We start from the raw sequence: 9,203 nt of genomic DNA, 5'->3' as shown, positions 1-9,203 counted from the left end.
GATAGTATAATTTTTATGTCAAAAATTGTATATTAGTGATCTAATTTACGGTCGAAGTTGGATTTTAAAAAGCATACACACCTTATTTATTGGAATGAATTTCATGCGCGCCTTATTCATTGAAATGGAAGGAGTAGACAGATGGGATAACAGCAATCGTGGAGCAACCGAGACAAGTGCAGAACGCTAATAGTGTTGAATTAAGGCAACCTTAGTCCAAAGAACATTCTGGGTAGAATATGGAAACAGTACCAAATACTGAATAGCATTTACAAACACAAATCTAAATACCCGACGAACATATATCCCATAACATGGCCATTACTTACTCATATTATGAATAAACTGTAATGTGCTGCACATTTACGCTCTACTATATGCTACAAAATCAGCTCATTTTTTTCAACATAGATATGAACAGTGCAAGCACGGATCTAACGGAATCCTGAAGGTGGAAGTTTCAAATTTATAGCATAACAGGCTTCAGATCCTTGACAACATTGACATAGCTGGCTTGTCAGTGAACCAGGTCATCTCTCCGTCTTGCGGCTCAACCATCTCAACGGGCAGCAAATCTGATGAACTTTCATTGCCTGAAAGCGCTTTGTGAACTGCACCAGCTTTCCCAGCACCAGTGACCATAAGTGCGATATGTGCCGACGAATTGATCACAGGGAATGTGAATGTTATTCTCTCTGGTGGTGGCTTTGGAGAATCCTTGACACAGGTGACCAACTTCTGGTTTTCGTTGACAATAGGGTGTCCAGGGAAGAGGGAGGCGATATGGCCATCAGGGCCCATCCCCAAAAGCATAAGGTCAAACTTTGGGAACCCAGTTACTGGTGACACCGCAATCACACCATTCTTGATGAGTTGCTTTAAACAATTTTCATAGTCATCCGCAGCTCCTTCAACCGACAGTGCATCATTCATGGCGTAAACTTGGTTAGCAGGAACCGGCACCTATATTTGACATATAGAAAGAAAAATGTGAGTACAATCCTGTCAATGGAGAAGATTTCTTATTGATGGCATATAACTAGAATGCATGATGTTAATATAATGATGATACACTCAAACAAATATAATGATGATACAGATATGAAATTCGAAAATTTATGTAACACATGTAGCAAAGTTCAAGTTGAATTCAACAGTACAAATATGACGTGTGGTTTTAGTTTGATTGACAAAATAAACATATAGAAAAGACTACATACTCATACTCATACAAATATTCTTTTCTGAGCTAACAAAGAAAACCCCAGGAACACAACTCTCTCTCAACTCGATTATATGGTGTACCACTAAGGCTAATCTTATCTTCTAAATATGAGAGCCAATTGCCAAATGTAACCTATAAGAATGCCATGACACCTCAATTCTTTCCCCATAGAATCGACCATCCAACATAAATATCTGAGTGATCAAATCTATAAATTTTCAGTTCTAGACCGCTCTAGATTTCTTACTATAACTTAACTCAACACAAAACCAATTAAGTACAATCTTCCATAATTTAGATGAACAACTTTTCAGAGAAAAGGCAACCTACCTAGCTTTACTGAAAGCTAATAACAAAGTTTTTAGATGGACAATGGTCAGTGGATGTGATATTGTCTCCAAAGTTATTTCCCAGGAAACAATCTTTGCTTATTCACTGAGATTTCTACTAAAGGCATAATTCAGCTCTCTAATTTATGTCCACAATCCCAAGAATTATGTAGTAGCTGACGGAAGTTCCCTACTTTATACACCACTAAAATTACAATAATGTGACAATGTGCATGTGCAGGTTCAACTCTAGGTTTTTTTTACAATGGGTTCAATCCTAGTAAACCCAGTATTCTACATTTTCACAAACTATCCATCACATAAAGTTAATCACTCATATCAACAGAACCGTAACCATAAATAATGACAAGCCCAACAGAACGCAAATAATAGCATATAATCTACACAAAACATCAGAATATCCAGTTACTGTCACGGCTTAGTCATTGAAGTCCCATTTCCGTTTGTACCCATCTTTTAACCACCCAACAGTAAGTTCATCAAAGATTATCCATACGAGCACCTTAGAGAGAAACTCATCCATGGCAAGTTTGTAGTTACTGTCCGCGTGGTCCTTGGGAACCACCCTCTCGTCCGCCCAGAAAACGTGCCATCTGCTCCAGTCCACCGCCTCCAGGTACGGCGGCTCAGCCAGTTTCCTGTGATGCCAAAAAATAAATAAATAAATTAGACCTCTTCCCGGCCCATAATCCCGCGAGAGCCAAGCAAGAAATGTGCGGTGTTCATTCTCGAGGAGGTCCAAGAACCTCAGAGCTTTGATGAGAGAGCCGCCGGAGAGCACGACTGTGAAAGCGCTCCTCTCGGCGGCGAACTTCTCCGACAGTCCCGCCGCGTGCTCGGCCAGAGACGCCGCCAGGTCCTTCTCGGCGTCGAATATGAGAAGCTTCTTCCTGGAAGCCGCCTCGCCAGCAGCGCCCGGGGAGGCCATGGCGGAGACCGGAACGAGGGGAGACTGCGATGGGGAAGAGGATAGTAGTCTGCAAGAAAGAGATCCGCGAGGGGTCGTCAGGATCCTGGAAGACGGCGATGATCGCCGGCTGGTGGTGGGGGAGAGGGAGTTCGAGGCGGCTGCGCCGGTGGCGGTGGACATGGCGGTGAGGGCGGCGAGGAGACCGGAAGGGAGAAGTGGTCGTTGGGTAAGAGGGACAGGTGGATTGGAAGATGTGCGTTGCTTTATACCCGTCGAGATCACGATGGACGGCCGGATCGCGCGGGACTGGCTGCTGCGCCGCTTTTGAGGTGGACACGCGCCTCCGGTGATATGCGTAGCGACCCTAGCCAGTGGAGTCCCCGTATATGCAGCTCTTTTTTCTTTTCTTTTTTGCCATTGCTACAAATCATCATGATTTTTTTCACGAATACGCAAAAGGCTTGCGTATCATTGCATTGATAGGTAGAAAGTAGCAAGAATTACATGGATGTTACATGAAGGAAAAGGGGGGATGGCATGCGACGACATCCATGGCGCACGGGGAGGAGCGGGTGCGCCTGCCGCAGCGGCCCTAGGCTACGTCTCCGGCATGATGAGCGCCAGTCCTGAGGCGCCCGCGCGTGCCCAAAGTCTCGCTTCCTCCCGGATGTCGTTGATGGCGCGGCGCACGGAGGGGTGGTCGCCGTTGAAGACGCAGACATTGCGCTGTTTCCATAGCCACCATGCCGTGAGGATGGCAATGGAGGCGAGCCCGCGTCGTAGGCTGCGAGGCGTGGCAGTGATGGCCGAGGTCAGCCAGGTGATGAACTCTTCGTCTTGGTCCGGGATGGTGGCGGTGGAACGACACCAGGAGAGCACTTCATGCCACACCTGGCGGGAAAAGGAGCAGCCCGCGAGAAGGTGTTGCATCGTCTCGGGCTCCTGATCACAGAGAAGGCAGGTAGGCTCGTGGGGCAGGTCATGTCGCGCGAGGCGGTCGGCCGTCCAGCATCGTCCGAGCAAGGCCAGCCAGATGAAGAACTTGATGCGAAGCGGCGCCCATGATCGCCAGGTGATGCGCCAGTGCGGGTCCTCGGTGGATCCAGTGCACAATGCTTGGTAGCATGACCATGCTTGGTAGCATGACCATGCGGTGTAGGAGCCGGAGCGGGACCATCGCCAGGATATCGTGTCCGGCACGTCAGAGAGAGTTACCTGCCGCAGGCGTCGCCATAGAGAGACGTACTGGATTGCCATCTTGGTTCCCAGGGCGCCCTGGATGTCCGCTATCCAGGCACGGTCGTGGAGGCCGTCGCGAACGGAGAGGGCCTCGAGCCGCCGTTTGGGAACCTTGGCATGGACGAGGGGCGCGATCTCGGCGATGGACTGACCATCGAGCCAGTGGTCCTCCCAAAATTTGAAGGTCCGCCCGTCGCCGATGGACCAGGAGGTGGAGACTCTTAAGATAGCTTGGACGTCGGGGCAGTGGGGGAGGTGTAGTTGTTGCCAGGGCTGCGAGGCGTCGGTCTTTTGAAGCCATAGCTAGCGGGTGCGGAGGGAGATGCCTCGGCGCTAGACGTCGGGGATGCCAAGGCCGCCCAGGGCGATGGGCCGGCAGACCGGCGCCAGCTGACGAGGCAGTGGCCTCGTCAGTGGCCGCTGCTCGCATCCTTGCGCCCGTACCAGAGGAAGTTGCGAAGGAGACGGTTGACCTGCTTGAGGACGGAGTTGTTGAGGGCCAGCACGAGTAGCGTGTGCACCGGCATCACGCAGAGCACATGCCTACACCGAGCTAGTCGGTCGCCACGTGACATCAAGGACGCCCACCATGGTGAGAGCCAGCGCTCGAGCTTGTCGAGGAGGGGCTGGAGGGCGGTGGCGCAGATCTTGCGGATGGACAGAGGCAGGATGATGTTTGCAAAAAATCATCCGTCTCAGGAGCCGTCTGGTTAGGTGCACCGGGCCGTTCGATCGTAGGTTTCGCAGCCCATCTTCCTCCTCTCGCCACACATCCACAAGGACCTCCCCTGACCTTGTCTCTCCTCATCGCATCACCTCCACAGCCTCGACGATGCTGCATCACAACACCGACGACCACACCGGCGACCGTATGCAGCACCGGCAGAGCTCCAACGCAGCAGCGACGTCTCCGGTGAAGCTCCAATGCAACTCCGGCAGAGCTCCAACACAACACTGATAGCTTCGACGCACCGACGTGCGTGCTGCATTGCAGCACCGGCACACCGGTGATGCCTCCGCGGCCCTGCCTTGCAGCATGCACCCGAGGACGCCTCACAGCACTCGCAGCATCGTCGTCGTCATTTCATTGTAGCACCGGCAACCGCTGGATGGCAGCACTGGGCGTGACAACAGCTTCTACGCAGCGCCCGTAGCCGGCGGGATGTGGTTGCAGCGTTGGCTGTCAAGGGACGTTGCGTTGCAGCGCCTACCGCCGACAAGATTTGTAGGGGCGCCATGCTCTTTGCAATGACAACGTTGGCGATGATGAGTCCCTACAATAGCCGGTGGTAGTAGCGCACGGCGGTGGAAGCTTCGGTGGTCGGCGGCCTGGTTGCTAGAGAGAACCAAGAGGAAGAGGAGTGGGGATGGCAGAATGCGTCAGAGGTAGGATACGCGGGGGAGACGAAAAGAAAGAAACGGGTGGCTTAAGACCGCAAAGAGATAAGGTTGCGACGGGCGGTGGGTCGGTCCCACAGGGACGCGTGGAGCGCGCAATGCGTTGCTGATTTCCTGGGAAACCAGTCGGTAAAAATTAATACTTTTCCCTTTTTTAGCAATGTAGCTATATGTTTTGAGAAACACCTGTAATTTTATTCATACCCATAATCACAAAAATTGCAGGTGCACTGATTCAAAAATACAAAGTAATTCCTATGACTAACTTCGCCATCAGGTATTTGCTTATTGCCCACGTGCGTCTCGTGGGTCGCTCCTGCGACTCACGAGGCGACTGACGCCGCTCCCCGAACAACCGTGCCTCAGCGCTCCTCTCCTCGCCGCCGCTGTCAGCGGCCTCCGGCCGGCCCGCAACGGCGGCAGTGGGGCTCCCTCCATCTCCTTCTCTCCTTCCATGCCCTTCATGTTGGGGAACGTAGTAATTTCAAAAAAATTCCTACGCACACGCAAGATCATGGTGATGCATAGCAACGAGAGGGGAGAGTGTTGTCCACGTACCCTTGTAGACCGAAAGCGGAAGCGTTAACACAACGCGGTTGATGTAGTCGTACGTCTTCACGATCCGACCGATCAAGTACCGAACGCACGGCACCTCCGAGTTCAGCACACGTTCAGCTCGATGACGTCCCTCGAACTCCGATCCAGCCGAGTGTTGAGGGAGAGTTTCGTCAGCACGACGGCGTGGTGACGATGATGATGTTCTACCGACGCAGGGCTTCGCCTAAGCTCCGCTACGATATTATCGAGGTGTAATATGGTGGAGGGGGCACCGCACACGGCTAAAATATCGTATATCAATTGTGTGTCTCTGTGGTGCCCCCTGCCCCCGTATATAAAGGAGCAAGGGGGAGGCGGCCGGCCAAGGGGAGAGGCGCGCCAAGGGGGAAGTCCTACTCCCACCGGGAGTAGGACTCCTCCTTTCCTTGTTGGAGTAGGAAAAGGGAAGGGAGAAGGAGAAAGAAGGAAGGGGGCGCCCCCCCTCCCTAGTCCAATTCGGACTAGTCCATGGGGAGGGGTGCGGCCTCCCTTTGGGGCCTTTCTCTCCTTTCCCGTATGGCCCATTAAGGCCCAATACGAATTCCCGTAACTCTTCGGTACTCCGAAAAATACCCGAATCACTCGGAACCTTTCCGAAGTCCGACTATAGTCGTCCAATATATCGATCTTTACGTCTCGGCCATTTCGAGACTCCTCGTCATGTCCCCGATCTCATCCGAGACTCCAAACTCCTTCGGTACATCAACATACATAAACTCATAATAGAACTGTCATCGTAACCTCCTTTGTAGCTACTCTTTGACTTGTTACTTTCCCACCCCCCCCAACCATCCCCAAAGGGGATGACATGTACAGATCCATGTGTAAATCCCCCCATTTATTAATTTAATTACACAGTAGGAGGCTCTCCTACTGTTTCAGGTGTCAAAAATAAACTGTCATCGTAACGTTAAGCGTGCGGACCCTACGGGTTCGAGAACTATGTAGACATGACCGAGACACCTCTCCAGTCAATAACCAATAGCGGAACCTGGATGCTCATATTGGTTCCCACATATTCTACGAAGATCTTTATCGGTCAAACCGGATAACAACATACGTTGTTCCCTTTGTCATCGGTATGTTACTTGCCCGAGATTCGATCGTCGGTATCTCAATACCTAGTTCAATCTCGTTACCGGCAAGTCTCTTACTCGTTCCGTAATACATCATCCCGCAACTAACTCATTAGTTACAATGCTTGCAAGGCTTATAGTGATGTGCATTACCGAGTGGGCCCAGAGATACCTCTCCGACAATCGGAGTGACAAATCCTAATCTCGAAATACGCCAACCCAACAAGTACCTTTGGAGACACCTGTAGAGCACCTTTATAATCACCCAGTTACGTTGTGACGTTTGGTAGCACACAAAGTGTTCCTCCGGTAAACGGGAGTTGCATAATCTCATAGTCATAGGAACATGTATAAGTCATGAAGAAAGCAATAGCAACATACTAAACGATCGAGTGCTAAGCTAACGGAATGGGTCAAGTCAATCACGTCATTCTCCTAATGAGGTGATCCCGTTAATCAAATGACAACTCATGTCTATGGCTAGGAAACATAACCATCTTTGATTAACGAGCTAGTCAAGTAGAGGCATACTAGTGACACTCTGTTTGTCTATGTATTCACACATGTATTATGTTTTCGGTTAATACAATTCTAGCATGAATAATAAACATTTATCATGATATAAGGAAATAAATAATACTTTATTATTGCCTCTAGGGCATATTTCCTTCAGTCTCCCACTTGCACTAGAGTCAATAATCTAGTTCACATCGCCATGTGATTTAACATCAATAATTCACATCACCATGTGATTAACACCCATAGTTCACATTGTCATGTGACCAACACCCAAAGGGTTTACTAGAGTCAATAATCTAGTTCACATCGCTATGTGATTAACACCCAAAGAGTACTAAGGTGTGATCATGTTTTGATTGTGAGATAATTTTAGTCAACGGGTCTGTCACATTCAGATCCGTAAGTATTTTGCAAATTTCTATGTCTACAATGCTCTGCACGGAGCTACTCTAGCTAATTGCTCCCACTTCCAATATGTATCTAGACTGAGACTTAGAGTCATCTAGATTAGTGGCAAAACTTGCATCGACGTAACCCTTTACGACGAACCTTTTGTCACTTCCATAATCGAGAAACATATCCTTATTCCACTAAGGATAATTTTGACCGCTGTCCAGTGATCTACTCCTAGATCACTATTGTACTCCCTTGCCAAAATCAGTGTAGGGTATACAATAGATCTGGTAAACAGCATGGCATACTTTATAGAACCTATGGCCAAGGCATAGGGAATGACTTTCATTCTCTTTCTATCTTCTGCCGTGGTCGGGCTTTGAGTCTTACTCAATTTCACACCTTGTAACACAGGCAAGAACTCTTTCTTTGACTGTTCTATTTTGAACTACTTCAAAATCTTGTTAAGGTATGTACTCATTGAAAAAACTTATCAAGCGTCTTGATCTATCTCTATAGATCTTGATGCTCAATATGTAAGCAGCTTCACCGAGGTCTTTCTTTGAAAAACTCCTTTCAAACACTCCTTTATGCTTTGCAGAATAATTCTACATTATTTCCGATCAACAATATGTCATTCACATATACTTATCAGAAATGTTGTAGTGCTCCCACTCACTTTCTTGTAAATACAGGCTTCACCGCAAGTCTGTATAAAACTATATCCTTTGATCAACTTATCAAAGCGTATATTCCAACTCCGAGATGCTTGCACCAGTCCATAGATGGATCGCTGGAGCTTGCATATTTTGTTAGCACTTTTAGGATTGACAAAACCTCCTGGTTGCATCATATACAACTCTTCTTTAATAAATCTATTAAGGAATGCAGTTTTGTTTATCCATTTGCCATATTTCATAAAATGTGGCAATTGCAAACATGATTCAGACAGACTTAAGCATAGATACGAGTGAGAAACTCTCATCGTAGTCAACACCTTGAATTTGTCGAAAACCTTTTTGCGACAATTCTATCTTTGTAGACAGTAACACTACTATCACTGTCTGTCTTCCTCTTGAAGATCCATTTAATCTCAATGGCTCGCCGATCATTGGGCAAGTCAATCAAAGTCCATACTTTGTTCTCATATATGGATCTTATCTCAGATTTCATGGCCTCAAGCCATTTCGCGGAATCTGGGCTCACCATCGCTTCTTCATAGTTCGTAGGTTCGTCATGGTCTAGTAACATAACCTCCAGAACAAGATTACCGTACCACTCTGGTGCGGATCTTAATCTGGTTGACCTACGAGGTTCTGTAATAACTTGATCTGAAGTTTCATGATCATTATCATTAACTTCCCCACTAATTGGTGTAGGTGTCGCAGAAACTGGTTTCTGTGATGATCTACTTTCCAATAAGGGAGCAGGTACAGTTACCTCATCAAGTTCTACTTTCCTCCCACTCACTTCTTTTGAGAGAAACTCCTTCTCTA

General features: G+C 48.2%; 1 protein-coding gene across 1 annotated transcript; it reads right to left on the bottom strand.

Moving 5' to 3' along the window:
• Positions 1–211: 211 nt before the first annotated feature.
• LOC123167778 (probable 6-phosphogluconolactonase 3, chloroplastic) lies at positions 212–2,728 on the bottom strand. Its single transcript, XM_044585642.1, has 3 exons — positions 2,322–2,728; positions 2,078–2,213; positions 212–963 (listed from the first exon to the last, which is right to left on the bottom strand). Exons 1-3 carry the CDS (start codon positions 2,663–2,665, stop codon positions 484–486), a joined length of 960 nt encoding a protein of 319 aa, XP_044441577.1. The 5' UTR covers positions 2,666–2,728; the 3' UTR covers positions 212–483.
• Between the last annotated feature and the right edge of the window lie 6,475 nt (positions 2,729–9,203).

The sequence above is a fragment of the Triticum aestivum genome, chromosome 7D (genome assembly GCF_018294505.1).
Source record: "Triticum aestivum cultivar Chinese Spring chromosome 7D, IWGSC CS RefSeq v2.1, whole genome shotgun sequence".
NCBI classification, from domain to species: Eukaryota; Viridiplantae; Streptophyta; class Magnoliopsida; order Poales; family Poaceae; genus Triticum; species Triticum aestivum.
Note: the sequence above shows the minus strand (reverse complement) of the source record. Positions and strands in the feature narration are given on the sequence as shown.

Coding starts and splice junctions, on each gene's coding strand:
- LOC123167778 (XM_044585642.1), bottom strand. CDS start 2,665: ATGTCCACCGCCACCGGCGCAGCCGCCTCGAACTCCCTCTCCCCCACC. Junction 2,214..2,321: donor TCTCTCATCAAAGCTCTGAG/GTTCTTGGACCT, acceptor TTGGCATCACAG/GAAACTGGCTGAGCCGCCGT. Junction 964..2,077: donor TGGATGAGTTTCTCTCTAAG/GTGCTCGTATGG, acceptor TGTCAAATATAG/GTGCCGGTTCCTGCTAACCA.